This window comes from Megalobrama amblycephala, linkage group LG12 (genome assembly GCF_018812025.1).
Source record: "Megalobrama amblycephala isolate DHTTF-2021 linkage group LG12, ASM1881202v1, whole genome shotgun sequence".
NCBI classification, from domain to species: domain Eukaryota; kingdom Metazoa; phylum Chordata; class Actinopteri; order Cypriniformes; family Xenocyprididae; genus Megalobrama; species Megalobrama amblycephala.
Window position 1 is genome coordinate 7,279,567 of NC_063055.1, and position 15,476 is coordinate 7,295,042.

Genomic DNA, 15,476 nt, shown 5'->3' on the forward strand with positions numbered 1-15,476 from the left:
AGATTTTTGACAAGTGTCATTTATATGAGCAGCACAAAAAAGCCGGTTGCATTAAATCAGTAAAATGAGATCATATTCTGAAAGGCATTTATTAATCATCTGACTTCAGCACAATAAAGAAGGTCATCTAATTGAAATGATCCAATCTGTAGATCTGAAAAAGATTAAAAGCTTTTTCAATCCAACACTTTTATTTTCTTGCATTGGACTGCAGTGTTGAACTGAAGTTACGTCTTGCTGTTTTTAATATCTTTAGTTTGCATTATTTATAGGTTATATTTTGGTTACAAGGCAATATGCACTTGGAAGACATGGAGGATGTGGATATATAGCAGTTGTTTTCTAAATACTATTAAATTTGCATTTCCTCTCTCCCTGTGATTCTCTCAGGGTTATCTTCCAGCCAATAGGGAACGCAGGGATCTGGTTCTCCAGAGGAAGAGGGAGGAGTATTTCGGCTTCATCGAGCAGTATTACCACTCCAGAACAGATGATAACCACAGAGACACATACAGACAGGTAAAACTCAATACATGAAAAAATGGGAAGTGTTGGATGAAATTGACCATTCTGACTTGTGCATAATGTCCATGAGTAACACTTTTATCAGGCCACTGGAATACACAGCGTTGCTTACAAAGCAGGCTTGATTAACAGTATACGTGAAGCAGTGTTACACAATTAAGATACAAAAATGTAACTTAATTCTGTTATTATTCAGAAGAACATTTAAATGTTCTGTTTTGAGATCTTCACACTAGGTAATGGAGATGTTTAAGAGTGTTTTGGGAAAAGTTCTGCTGAAATATTCAGCAGAACTTTTATATATAAAAGTTCATTGTGTACATTATTATGTCTAATTTCGTTGTACCACATCATTGTGTCAGTCACTACAGAGTATTTTTACTCATCCCTGGTGCATTTAAACAGGAAATGCATTGTCTGTGCTAATGGACAGCATGTCAGATATGCCGTCCTCAGACATTACGTTGAAAGCAACCCAGAATACTAGTTTAAATCCAGGTTGAGTTGATTGGGACACCATAATACACAGGTGTATGCTGACTGTCACCATTTCCCAAGATGTCAATTTCAGTGGAAAAGGATCTTGTAGAATGCAACATTTGTAAAATTAACATAAATTACTGTATGTCTTTTAAATTCCAAAGTTTATCTGTTAAATATCAGTACATTTTGCTATTAAAGGGCGGCTTTTAGTTTCCATACATCCCTCAAAAAACACATCTGATTTGTTTCTTGTGAACATGGGAGTAAACAAGCTTAATTTTACAAGCTTCTTTTAAAGGGAAGTAAAGTTCACCCAGAAATAAAAATCATCATTTACAAACCCTCATGTCATTCCAAACCTGTATGACAATGGGAACTAATTCAGTTTGGTTACCAACATTTTTCAAAATACCATCTTTTTTGTTCCACAGAAGAAACAAAGTCTTAAAGGTTTGGAACAACATGAGGATGAGTAATTTATGAAAAGTCAGGATAGGTTTAACCATTTAAAGACCATAGACCATTTAAAAGTTTAGGGTTGGTTAGAATTTTTGTTTTGTTTTTGAAAGAAGTCTATTATGCTCACCAAGGATGCATTAATTTAATTAAGATGCAGTAAAAATAGTAATATTGTGAAATATGATACAGTTTAGTTAATACAATTTTAAATAGCCATTTTCTATTATAATATATTTATTGCTGTGATGGCAAAGCTGAATTTCCAGCATAATTACTCCAGTCTTCAGTGTCGCATGATCCTTCAGAAATCATTCTATGTTGATTTGCTGCTCATGAAACATTTCCTATTATTATCAATGTTCAAAATAGTTATGCTGTTTAATATTTTTTGTGTGAACTGTGATAGGTTTTTTTTTTTTTAGGATTCGTTGATGAACAGCATTTATTTTAAATACAAATCTTTTGTAACGTCATAAATGTCTTTACTGTCACTTTTGATTAATGCATACTTGGTAAAAAAAAAAGTATTTCTTTTAGACAGAAATGTAGATTGGCACATAATTATTTCCAATTTGTGATTTAACAGATGCTTCAATCCATTACAAGAACAATCCCTCTGTAGCAACCTGGGGTTAAGTGTCTTACTCAGAGGCGCGACGGTCATAATTCACAGATCAATCCTTGCTTAGTTTGAACAAGCAACCTTTAAACCTACAAGCCCAGGGGTTTTGTGTATAATACTTGCATAGATTTCATCTGAGAGGTCTGAATGAGGCACCAATGAATCAAACTGAATCGGTTCTAGCTCAACTCACTGATTCATTTGCAGAGATTAAGATTATCAGTGAATAGTGTTGTACATTTCAGTCTGTTCCTCACACAAGCTATCATATGACTTCAGAAGACTCATAATGTAGTACACAAGTCATATAAACTATATTTAAGAGACTTTTTTGCATCTTTTCTTTGAAGCTTAAACATATTAATTTGATTTAAGGATGATTTTTGGGTAAACTGTCCCTTTAACCACTAGGCTACACCAGACGCCACAGCGTTGAGGAACCCCATCATCTCTGCAGTCAAGGTTACACCTGCCTCCAGAAAGCTATAGTAGTAATACACCCAGATTTTGTACTGCGTGTTATTAATGGGGGAGGGGTCCGAGATCAATATTCTTATGGGCTGTAAAACTCAGGTTAATGGTGCAGGACTGGTAGTCAATTGCTATGCGCTGCCTTCTCTCTTCTCTTGTCCGGTTCCTCAGGGCTCACTGGCTCCTAGCCCCTCATTTCGTCTACTGCAATACAAATCGGACACAGACCTTTAAAAGGATTTATGTGGTCGTACAGAACCGTTGGACTGGCCCCTGGCTGTCTGGGCAGAAACACTAAATGACCTTTTAGTGTGGTCACAGTCTGAGAGGGCGAGGAATGGCGGTGAATACGAGCGAACTGGACTTCGGTGGCCTTTGAGTGACCTGCATTACTACAAAGCCATTTCGTCAAACATATGATGGAGGTAGAAATGGAGAGACGGAAGAAAATAGGAGAGAACCAGATGAAAGAGAAGGGTCGCCACCTGTATGTGCGACTGGACATACGCCGCTGTCCGTTTTCAGAGTGAATTCATGCAGGTTTTGTGTGTAGCTTGTTACGAAACCAGATCGATAGCATGTGTAGTTTGGACCCTGATGGTTTCCCTCCATTTACTGGAAGGGAAAAGGCACATGTAACTCAATTTAGTGCTCTTGGGGCATATTGATTTAATCTCTTATTTTTTTCCCAGGTCACCTGTGCTTCTGACACTCCAAGTCCTTAACTTGTGTGGGTGTGCATTCAAGTTTACCTGAATATACCTGTGTGTGTCTTTCCATAGATTCACATCGATATCCCGAGGACAAACCCTTTGATTCCTTTGTTCCAGCAGCCGCTGGTGCAGGAGGTATGTGATATTCTGTGGCGCCAACACCTGAGTCTCGTTGCACACCGCACCTGTGTCAGACCCTCCAGGGTCATACAGACGGTCTGATGTCACACAACAGGCACTATACACTTTATGTAATCACAAAGTTAAAAGAGTGAGTCACACACAAGTCATGTCCATGTTGCATTTAACTTCGAAATCAAAAGAAAATAAAGAGAAATCAAAAATGATTTTTTTTCATTGTGACAATTATTTGCAAGACAAAGCACATTTCCCCCAAATTACCATTATCATAATGCATCAGAGCATTTTTTTTGTTATTATTATTATTATTATTATTTAGTTCCTAATTCACATTTTTCTCAGTGGTGATTCTCAATAGATTCTAATTACTGTAATATGACAAGTTCTTCTTAAATTGGCATAAATAACAATACATAAATGTGTGTGTGTATATATATATATATATATATATATATATATATATATATATATATATATATATATATATATATATATATATATATATATATATATATATATAATTACATTTATTCCAATTTATTTTTGTCAAAAGAAAAATAAATGTCAATTTTTAATCATTTGTTTTATTCCAATTTACTTAATAAAATACCATGTATTTTTACTTAACAAATTAACATTTTGTTATATTCAAATATTTCCACATAATTATGTAAACATATTTTATTTTGTTAGTGAGGCAGTTCAGTGTACCAGTTTTCAGCTCTTTTTTATTTTTTATTTTATTATTATTATTATTATTTTTTTATATTTGGCAATCCAAAATATTATCCTGATCCTGATATTATCCTGATGCATAATAGTTGATCAAAAAGACAATTTAAAAAAAAAAAAAACACTTCAGTAAATCCGCTGATGATATTAAATCTGTTCCCTTGAATGCTTACCAGCAGGGGGTGCTGTGGTGTTTTTAACTTGTTAGATGTGAATGAACAACACTTGTAACCCATAAACAAGGTGCAGAGCACTTGAAATGCAGCTGCGTTTGGAAATACATGCATCCAAATGAGTTTACCTGTTGGTCTGTCAAGAGGGAATTAAGCAACAATAATTGCCAAACGTCTACACAACAATCACAGTTCTTATGAGAAATGATTTTTGTGAATCATTAAAAGCGATTGTCTTGTTTTTCAGGTGTTTGAGCGGATTCTGTTCATCTGGGCCATCCGTCACCCCGCTAGTGGATACGTGCAGGGCATTAATGACCTGGTCACACCTTTTTTTGTGGTCTTCCTCTCTGAATTCGTAGGTAAGCATCTGATAACCTTCCACATGGATCAGTCAGTCCGCTTGACTGATTCTTCACCTTTGTAAATGTGTCCTTTTGGTTGAGCACATCAGTTTTGTTTGCTCCGCTAATGGCGCGTTGACGTGTATGATATGCCAGAGTCAGAGAGAGGCAGACAGGATGCTATCTGACAGATGATGGTGGAAAATGGTGGTATAAATGTAAACAAACTGACAATATCCGGTGAAAATGTCAGACACGAAAATACAGAATATCAATTATCTTTGAAAGAAACTCTGAAAGATAGACAGTGGATATATGAGAGAGAGAGAGATACAAATGGTGAAAGAGGGAGACAGATGGAGAGAGTGACAGACAGAAAGAAAGGGAGATGGGAAGACAGAGAGAGACAGTCTGATGGACAGAAGGAAAGATTGACAGAAAAAACACAGGGAGAGGCAGATGGGGGAGAGAGAGACACAGGAGAGATAGATAAACAGAACAATCATTCCATTGATCTATCATTCTATCTATCTGGATTCCATCTATCTATATATTGTTCGGCTGTTCTGTCTGTCTGTCTGTCACTCTGTCCATCTATCGCTCTATCATCTATCTGTCTATCTGTCTGTCCATTGCTCTATCTATCGCTCTATCCATCTGTCTGTCACTCTATCCATCTATCGCTCTATCTATCGTCTATCTGTCGTCTATCTGTCTGTCTATCGCTCTATCTGTCTGTCTGTCTGTGTTTGTGTCTGCCGCTCTATCATCTATCTGTCTATCGCTCTATCCATCTGTCTGTCTGTATGTGTCTGTCTGTCGCTCTATCTCTATCTATCTATCTATCTATCTATCTATCTATCTATCTATCTATCTATCTATCTATCTATCTATCTATCTATCTGTCTGTCTGTTGATCGGTCTGTTTGTATGTCTGTCGCTCTATCTATCTGTCTATCTGTCTGTCCATTGCTTTATCTATCGCTCTATCCATCTGTCTGTCACTCTATCCATCTATCGCTCTATCTATCATCTATCTGTCTGTCTATCTGTCGTCTATCTGTCGTCTATCTGTCGTCTATCTGTCGTCTGTCTGTCTGTCTGTCTGTCTATCTGTCGGTCTATCGCTCTATCCGTCTGTCTGTATGTGTCTGTCTGTCGCTCTATCTCTATCTATCTGTCTGTCTGTCTGTTGATCTGTCTGTTTGTATGTCTGTCGCTCTATCTATCTATCTGTCTATCTGTCTGTCCATTGCTCTATCTATCGCTCTATCTATTGTCTATCTGTCTGTCTATCTGTCTATCGCTCTATCCGTCTGTCTGTCTCTGTATGTGTCTGTCTGTCGCTCTATCTATCTATCTATCTATCTATCTATCTATCTATCTATCTGTCTGTCTGTTGATCGGTCTGTTTGTATGTCTATCTATCGCTCTATCCATCTGTCTGTCTGTCTGTACGTGTCTGTCTGTCTGTATGTGTCTGTCGCTCTATCATATATCTATGTCTATCTATCTGTCGCTCTATCTATTGCTCTATCCATCTGTCTGTCTGTCTGTATGTCTATCGCTCCATCTATTGATCACTCTGTCCATCTATCGCTCTGTCTGTCTCTTGCTCTATCGCTCTATATCTATTGCTCTATCTATTGCTCAATCTCTTGTCTTAGAGCAGTTGATTTGTAGATAGAGAGATATTCATTAGATATATAGATAGACAGACAGACAGACAGACAGACAAAGGGACAGAAGGAGAAAGACAGATAAAGTCAGAGAGACAGGGAGGGAAATAGACTCTCCAGCTCGTGTCCTCATTGCTATTCTCCCTCCACCCGGCAGCCTTCCCCTCCCTTCCTTATTTATTTCCTGTCCTCTCATGTGAAGGTTAATTACTTATGGATAGTTAAGGATTACAGAAGAACAATAGGAGGCTCATTGATCTCTCCGGTGTGCCGCTGCTGCAATGTCACCAGTGCAAACACCGGGACATACCCACAGATTACCTGGATCACCAATCGATTTCTCTTTTTCTCCCCTGTCTGTCTCTCTCTCTCTTTGGCCGTCTACCTCGCCCACCGCTCTCTCTGTCTTTTTCTCATCCCTCTGTTTCTCCACAAAGCTCATTTAACGGAAAGCAGATTTTTCATACCGGCGCTTTCGTGTCATTCTGCAGGGCCTTTCTATCTCTAATTTGTTTGCGGGCCATGTGAATATGTGTGTGCGTTTGGGATTCATCACGTGTGTGAGCGAGCGACTCGGTGCCGCAGGTTGAATGAGCCGTATTGATCGGCTGGATTTAAGTGTTTACGGAGGCTTGCAAGGGTGCCGTGCACACGGTGGGGGGCTTGACCCGCCGATCGATGCATCTGAACGAACTTCATGATCCCAACATGCTGCCAGCGGGAGATAAAAGAGCGAGGTTGCACCCTCCCTCAGCCGCGGGTTTCACCCCCGCCGCCAAGACCGCGGGGCAAACGCGTCTGGGTTCGCAGGCGCTAACTGCTTCGCCTGCTCTCAAACGCCACGTTTTGCCAACTTTCGCTGCACTGTTTCTCTTGGCCGGCACGCCTCAGTGGCTTTCTAGGGCTCCTTTGCGAGCTTTTTAGCTTTCTGCTGAGGCCGTCCTCTGAGAAAGCAAGAGAGAGAGACCGCATAGGAGAATATTGGCGCTTCACATTTAGCTCAATATCAGCGAGTAGCGTTTTAAAGAGTAGCCGGCAGGAAGGAGAGTCACGGCGCCCTTCGGTTTAAAGTGTTGGTATTGATGCGCCGAAGAATTTGAAGTGGAGAGAGACGAGGCAGAGAGAGAGGGAATATTCTCAAAGGGTAAATCATCACATTTACCCTGACAGACAAAGAGGACAGCGGGGAAATCTCCTCTGTAAAGCATCAATGCCCTGTCTCCGTCTCTCTCTCACTCTCCCTCACACACACACGTGCGTTTTTTATTACTGAAGAGGGTGTGTGATATTCTCACCTTTATTATTTATTGCCTTCCTGGTTTTATGGACTGTTATTTGTGCCGTCGCTGTGCATATTTCGGATTAGATGGATGGTCTGGGTGAGAGAAGTTTTTGTTTTGGTGGTGGTGTTGCTGAATCTCAGCAAGAAGCCACAAGAGGGTAAAAATTACTAATGCACAGCTTTTGTGGCTTGAGAATGTACATCAAAAATGGAATTTATTAATAAAAGTATTATAGTAGTATAGTTTATAAACTCCAGGCTTTTTATAGATGTCAAGCAAAATTACTCTTAAAGGAATTGTTTACACAAAAATGAAAATTCTGTCTTTCCAAATCAGTATGACTTGCTTTCTTCTGTGGAAGATGAAGGAATCAGTCACTGAGTGAATCAGTGAATAATGAATCGGTCGCTTCTTTCCATGCAATTTGCACCTGGAGCTTTTTAAGCTTGGAAAATACCACTATAAAAGTAGTTCATGACTTGGGCATTATATTCCAAGTAAATATTCCATTATATTCTCCTCCAGTGGTAGCGACCGGATCATTAAATCAGTGAATTGAGATATGAAATTTTGATATGGATCATTCAGACCATTTTTTTTTTTTTTTTTTTAACAGAGTCATTGATCTTCTCTCATGAGCATGGCAAGTACTACTCAGTACAGATTCAGTTCAGTATATATTAGGGGTGTAACAATATATAGTGTCACAATATATCGCAATTAAAAAAATGCAACAATATGTATCGTAGATAGTGACAATCTGTATTTTGTATAGTTCACACAAATTCAATTAAAAAATTCAGTTCAAATTTCGAGTTGTAGTGTCAGTACTACGTTAAACTAATATATATAATGGTGAGTAATGCATAATATTGTAATGGGGGAATATTTGTGGGTCCTGATAATGCCAAATGTCTTATTTTACCAGAAAAAGTGGCCTACATTATTTTAAATATATCTGGTCAGCGACAGAGTGCAAACATATTCTAAAATAATTCTGTAATTTCAGCTTCAGAATCATGAATATTTTTATTCTGGTGTCACCATTGTCCTGTGCATTGGGTTACCAAGCCTATTCATTTACACCTTCAATGTAATACCAAATTTAGCATTTTAATCAACAGTACATTTTTTGTTAATCTTTTACCATATGTCTTGAAGTATCGCCTTAATATTGTATCGTGAGTTCAGTATCATGATATGTATCGTATAGTGACATGAGGGTATCGTTACACCCCTAGTATTTTGGTCTCTTTGTTAAACAAACAAAAAATTAATATGGGATCAAAAGCTTTAAATATGGTGCATGAGTCATATTAACCACATTTATTAGACTTTTATGTTGATTTTTGCATCTTTTTTTGAAGCTTAAGAGCTCCAGTCCTTTCATTGTAATTGTATTGAGAACAAAAAGCAACCAATAAATCTCTTCAAAATTTCTCCTGTTGTTTCCCACTGAAGAAAGAAAGTCATACGAGTTTGGAATGTGAAAATGATGTTTTTTGGGTGAACTATTCCTTTCATAAAAAATTCAATTGATGTGCGGTCACCAGGTGTGCATCTTTCGGCATATTTTATAAACGGCTTTGAACATGGCTCAGCCAATCCGCTTTTAGAGTCTGAGCTATATAACATGGATCATTTAATGCTTAACCTGAGACATGGAGCAATGACCTGAATGAGCTGTGATTTGCTTCATGAGTTGCAGACTTCACTCATAATTATTGAAAGATCTCTCAGGTCATTCATACACATACACATACATGGCACAATAACCCTGTTTTTCCCCACAGGGTCAGAGAACAGGGTGGCAAAGCCTCTCTTTGTGCCGCAAACAGGATTTCTCCTGCATTCTGTAAAGCCGCTTTATGCAGCAACGCTATGTGTGTGTGTGTCCGAAGCTTTGGAGTGATGTGGAAATGTGGAGAGCTAAATGGATCAGGAATCTCTCCAGTGCTGTGGCCAGTGACATATGGCTCGGCCCATGACCGGCAGGGCACTCCATGCTTCATTTGTGGTCAAAGAGGGCTATTTACTTTGCTTTTCCAGCTTTTTTCCCCCCTGCCAGCTCTTTCCTGTCGTTCTCCATCCGTCTTTTTTACTTGAATCCCATCCGGGCTCTCACTCGGCCCCCATCAGCTGTTCTTCCTGCTGCAATGCAGAGGTTTGCTGACAGTTTCCTCTCGGAGAGTTTGAGCAGAAAGGTTTTTGCCATTTCTCTACCTGCTACCCCTCTGTTTCACATCTATGGGCCACATTCATGAAACACAAATTTCTGTGTAAATTGTAAAACTGTTCCTATGTGAATTATTTAAGCTTTTTTTTTTTTTTTTTTAAATTATTAACAGACTCCATGATTAACTTATTCTAATTGTCAATGTAAAAAAAAAAAGGGTAATAATAATAATAATTATTATTATTATTATTAATATAATATATTTAATGTCAAATAATATATTTAATTTGTATAATAATAATGTAATTTTAATAATAAAAGTTTTTTTTGGATACTAAAAAAGTTGCAACAGTTTATTTTTCATTTGCAACCTCATCTTTGTTATCCAGCTAGATGATGTTGTCTTGTTGACATTTAAATCAGATACATTTTCAACAGCAAAGTTTTTCACAGAACTCGACATGCCTCAAAGGGATAGTTCACCCAAAAATGAAAATGTCGTTTTCTCACCCTCAAGTTGTTCCAAACCTGTATGAATTTCATTCTTCTGCTGAACACAAAAGAAGATATTTTGAAGTTTGCAAGGCATAAAACATGTACTTGATCAACAAACATAAGGTTTTATAAGTTTAATAAGTCTGTTATTTTTGCACTTTTACAGAATTACACACTTCAACTTAAATAATGAATATTTAAAGGAATAGTTCACCCAAAAATGAAAATTCTGTCATCATTTACTCACCCTCGTGTCGTTCCAAACCTGTATGACCTTTTGTTTATACTGAAAAAGCACAAAAATACACTGCCACTCAATTATTGGGGGTTAAATGTTTTTATTTATTTATTTGCTTAATTTATTTGATTAAAAAAATACTGTAAAAAGCTGAATTTTCAGCATCATTACTCCACTCTTCATCGTCACATGATCCTTCGGAGATCATTCAAATATGCTGCTTTGCTGCGCAAGAAACATTTCTAAATATACCTGCGAGCAGCAATTATCAGGGTTCAAGCACTTTAAGGTATTATAAATGATTTAGCAAGCATGCAAGTACTTAGATCATAAATGGAAAAGACCATTTACTGTCAATACATGCAGTTTATTAAGGAAAAATATGTTTTTTAAAGTTTTTTTTTTTGAGTTATAGCGCCACCTATTGCCTGATCTCCACCACTTTTTTTTTTAGGTGTCCTCAGAGTGTGCCCATACGTATGTGTGTCAAATTTTGTTTTGAAGTTATAGACATATATATGAGAGCATAATAAAAAATGACCCATGGGCGACTTTGATTTGAATTTTTTTGCTTATTATTATCAATGTTGAAAACCATTGTGCTGTTTAATATTTTTGTGAAAACCTTGATGTTTTTTTCAGGATTCTTTGATGAATAGAAATTTCATTAGTTTGAAATAGAAATCTTTTGTAACATTGTAAATGTCTTCACTGTCCCTTCAGTTCAGTTCAATGCATCCTTGCTGAATAAGAGTATTCATTTCTTTAAAAAAATCTTACTGACCCCAAACTTTTGAACAGTAGTGTACTGTTTTATTGTGTAGTAGAAGTATGCAAATAGGGGTTTAGCCTGATGCTGTTTACAGTCAGTTTTTGTCTCTAACAACAGACCTCAGCGGCGGTTGTCCACATGGTCTTCAGCACGTGTTGATTTGCAGCTTCAGTTGAGTATCTTCGGTCGTTGGAGAGCATGTATTCTTCATTGTGTCTTCGACCTTGGATCTGACCTTCTTCTTATCTATATTTCAGCTCTCATGTACCACAATAACAGTCGCGTGATTGACTGAATTGCTTTGGCGATGCGCAAGCTGCATGCAAACATGCCTTAAGAGTTCACTCTCTCTCTCTCTCTCTTTCTTTTTACTCAGTGCTTCATCAAAATAGCTCCTTGTCTTTACTTCCCCTCCCCAATCCCTCCATCCTTATTAAGAAAAGAGGAAGAGAGAGAGAGAGAGATCAAGAGATGGAGGACTACATTAGTTGTGCGGTGGCTGAGTGGAGTGGCACACAGAAGTCTTTTCCAGCCAGGTCTGGCTCTCTGGGGCATAATGTGTGTATCAGCATCATTTAGCACATACTGTTTAAAGAGTCGGGAAAGGTCATGGCTGCGAGGGGAAGCCTGCGGAGGTGGGAGGGAGAGGGCCGAGTTGATGAATGTGTTGAATAAAGAATGCAGTTTGCCGGCTAATGATCTAATGGCTTCGTGGTGTCTGTGCATACGATGCACGACACATCAAAACTGCTGTCGCCCGCAAGAAAACAAAGACTGCTGAGAACACCTGCAGCATGTGTGCTGGTTTGATCTGCTGGTGACCCAACATGAATGTGTGTGTGTGTTTTGTGTGTATTCTTTTCCATAGAGGAAGATGTGGAAAATTTTGAAATGGCAAGCTTACCACTGGATACACAACGAAACATCGAAGCCGACAGCTTTTGGTGCATGAGCAAATTGCTGGATGGGATACAGGTATTTCATCCACTCAAGGTTTATGGTAGATCTTCTTCTTCTTCTTCTTCTTCTTCTTCTTCTTCTTCTTCTTCTTCTTCTTCTTCTTCTTCTTCTTCTTCTTCTTCTTCTTCTTCTTCTTCTTCTTCTTCTTCTTCTTCTTCTTCTTCTTCTTCTTCTTCTTCTTCTTCTTCTTCTTCTTCTTCTTCTTCTTCTTCTTCTTCTTCTTCTTCTTCTTCTTCTTCTTCTTCTTCTTCTTCTTCTTCTTCTTTTTTCATTCCTCCTCTTCTTGTTCTTCCACTTCTTCTTCTTTCCTTCCTTCCTCATCTTCTTCCTCTTCTTCTTCTTCCTCTCCTTGTTCTTTCACTTCCTCTTCTTCTTCTTTCTTCCTCCTCTTCTTCTTTGTCTTCCCTTCCTGTCTCTCCCTTCTTTCTCGTTCTCTTCCTCTTCTGCCTCTCCTTATTCTTCCACTTCCTCTTTTTCTACCTCTTCTTCTTTCTTCTTCTTCTTCTTCCTCCTCCTCCTCCTCTTCTTTTTCCTCCTCCTCTTCTTTTTCTTTTTCTTGTTCCTCTTCCTCTTCCACTTCGTTTTTTGCCTTTCTTCTTCTTCTTCTTCTTCTTCTTCTTTTTCATTCCTCCTCTTCTTGTTCTTGTTCTTCCACTTCCTCTTCTTTTTTCCTTCCTCCTCTTCTTGTTCTTGTTCTTGTTCTTCCACTTCCTCTTCCACTTCCTTTTTTTGCCTTTCTTCCTCCTCTTCTTCTTCCTCTTCTTCCCCCTTCCTCCTTTTCCACTTCATCCTCTTCCTATTCTTCCTCCCTCCTCTTCTTCCTCCTTCTTCTTCCTCCTCCTCTTCTTCTTAATAATAATAATAATCTAATAATATTTTTAGCATTGTTACTGTGAATATTTTCTATAGTTTTTATATAAACTTGTATGATAATTTATATATCAGTTTCATTTTCATTCATGCTGTCATCATCTTTCTTATTCTATGTTCTTATTCCTCTTTATTTCTTAATAAAATTTTTAATAAGTCATATTACTTTATAAGATGCTTTTTATTATATCATTTTATTAAAAGGAGGCAACAATCTTCATAAATTGAATATTTTTTTATTGTTGTTTACAATTAATGTTTTATATATATATATTTAAAAAAAAAATTTATATATACATTTCAGTTAACTTGTATCGCTATTGTCTTATTCATTTTCTTATTCTAATTATTATTCCTTTATATTTCTAAATAACATTTCTTATAATAATAATAATTATTGTTGTTGTTGTTATTATTACTTTTTTATATATTTACTATTTTATTTTATACTGTTTTTATTATTATTTTCTAGGCTTTTTATTTTATTTTAAAAAGCAAAAATCAAACCACATACTTCCATCATGCGCCAGCCGAGCAATTAAGAGTCTAATGGGAATTTCTTTCTCCAGGCTTTCTTGGTCCATCTGCAGTTCCCTTAGGACAGTATCAAGCCTGTCTTTTTATTAAAACTAAACCCTGTAGTGGTCATCCTGTCCTTTTGCTCTTTTTTTCCAAAAGCCAGATACAAGTTGAATATAATGCAATAAAAAAGACACTCTGACAGCCCGAAAAAAAGGCACAGACTTTGTTGTGCTTAAGCCCCAGAGGATAAGATACTTGCCCGCCAAGGGGAGAGAGACATAAAAAACTTGGAGAGGAAGTTGAAGCTAGGACGTTTAAGCTAGGGGGATTCAGATCCTTGGCTGGCGTTCCCTTGAGAAAGGCCCTCTGTTAGTTTGAGACGAGCGTGTCAGGGCACTCATCTGCAGGCGGGAGCAAGGGTCAGATGCAGGCCACAGTCAGGTTGTCCCGTGGGCCGCTTTGTGTTGTGCTCATTGGCTGAGTGGAGCCGAGCTGAAGGGCAGAACACGCGCACGGATCAGAACACAGAATGTGTCTTCCTGTGCAGTCATCCCCCCTGGGCTAAAACATGAGCCGCAGCACAGCAGACGGCCACTGGCCCTTAATGACCCACAAGGGAAGAGGAACAAAGGAAGATAGAGAGCTGGAAACTAACATTAGTTACAAAATAACAATAACCATGATGCTGTAGTGCCCCCCTTTACCTCAGTTAATCAGCTGGTACCAAGCCACAGATCTCAGACCCTTTGTATAATATAATATATAATATAATATATACATCCTTATAGATTTTCCATCATCCTCATGCTATCGTTCATTCAAGTGCTATTAAACCATTCAAAGAGGCAAAATAAAAGAGCTCAAATCTTTACCTGCGTGCTGTCTGTAAATCTCCTGACTGTGTGACAGACACACACAACTCACGCACACAGGCATTGCACCGGCCGCTCTGAGTTCTTAAATGACCATAAACAGTTGTGAGAACATCGGATTTGATCCATGTCATGTGCGGCAGCGCCAGGTCTTAAAGTGTTCATGTCAGTTCACAGTGCATTAACTAATGATAACAAATACAAGTTTTGATTTTAATTATGTATGAGTAAATGTTGAAATTAGCATTAATTTAGATTAATAAATACTGTAGAAGTATTGTTCATTCTTAATGTTACTTAAAGTAGTTGACTAATGTTAACTAATGAACCTTATTGTAAAGTGTTAACAAGTTTTTAATATATTTATATTGTAATGATTTAACATTTAATCTTTAAAATAAAGTTATTTGTGATTAATTGTGCTTAATTACAGAAAAATTATTTTTTTATATTATATTATATTATATTATATTATATTATATTATATTATATTATATTATATTATATTATATTATATTATATTATATTATATTATATTATATTATATTATATTATATTATATTATATTATCATAATCTGATGATGACATTATCGAATGTTTTCTGAATGTTTTGTTCCCAAGCTGTTTATAAATCCTAAATATTTCATTATAGTAGATTTCTTTTTTAATTTTGATATTTTATTTTATTTTATTTTATTTTATTTTATTTTATTTTATTTTATTTTATTTTATTTTATTTCTATTATGATTCATTTTAATTTATTTAAATTGAAGGGCTTTTAAAAGCATAAAATTAATTTTATTTTTACAAGTTTTTATTTAAAAAATACCACACTGAATAAAAATTGGCCTTCCATAACACTATCCATAATGCTTTTCATTTGTAGGTCAAAATGTCAATGTGAAAGGGCCTTAACAAGATGACGAAATAATTATTTCATGTTC

General features: G+C 36.8%; 1 protein-coding gene across 5 annotated transcripts in view; it reads left to right on the forward strand.

The window, feature by feature from the left end:
- The window catches only part of tbc1d22b (TBC1 domain family, member 22B), a 56,325-nt gene that overhangs the window by 19,167 nt on the left and 21,682 nt on the right, over positions 1–15,476 (forward strand). For 4 of the 5 annotated variants that reach the window (XM_048209360.1, XM_048209361.1, XM_048209357.1 and 1 more), the window contains 5 exons: positions 391–519; positions 3,343–3,408; positions 4,567–4,681; positions 11,424–11,477; positions 12,175–12,281. In XM_048209360.1, the coding sequence (XP_048065317.1) occupies positions 391–519; positions 3,343–3,408; positions 4,567–4,681; positions 11,424–11,477; positions 12,175–12,281 (471 nt within the window). The remainder of the gene's footprint in view (positions 1–390; positions 520–3,342; positions 3,409–4,566; positions 4,682–11,423; positions 11,478–12,174; positions 12,282–15,476) is intronic. The other variant, XM_048209358.1, reaches the window with a different exon arrangement.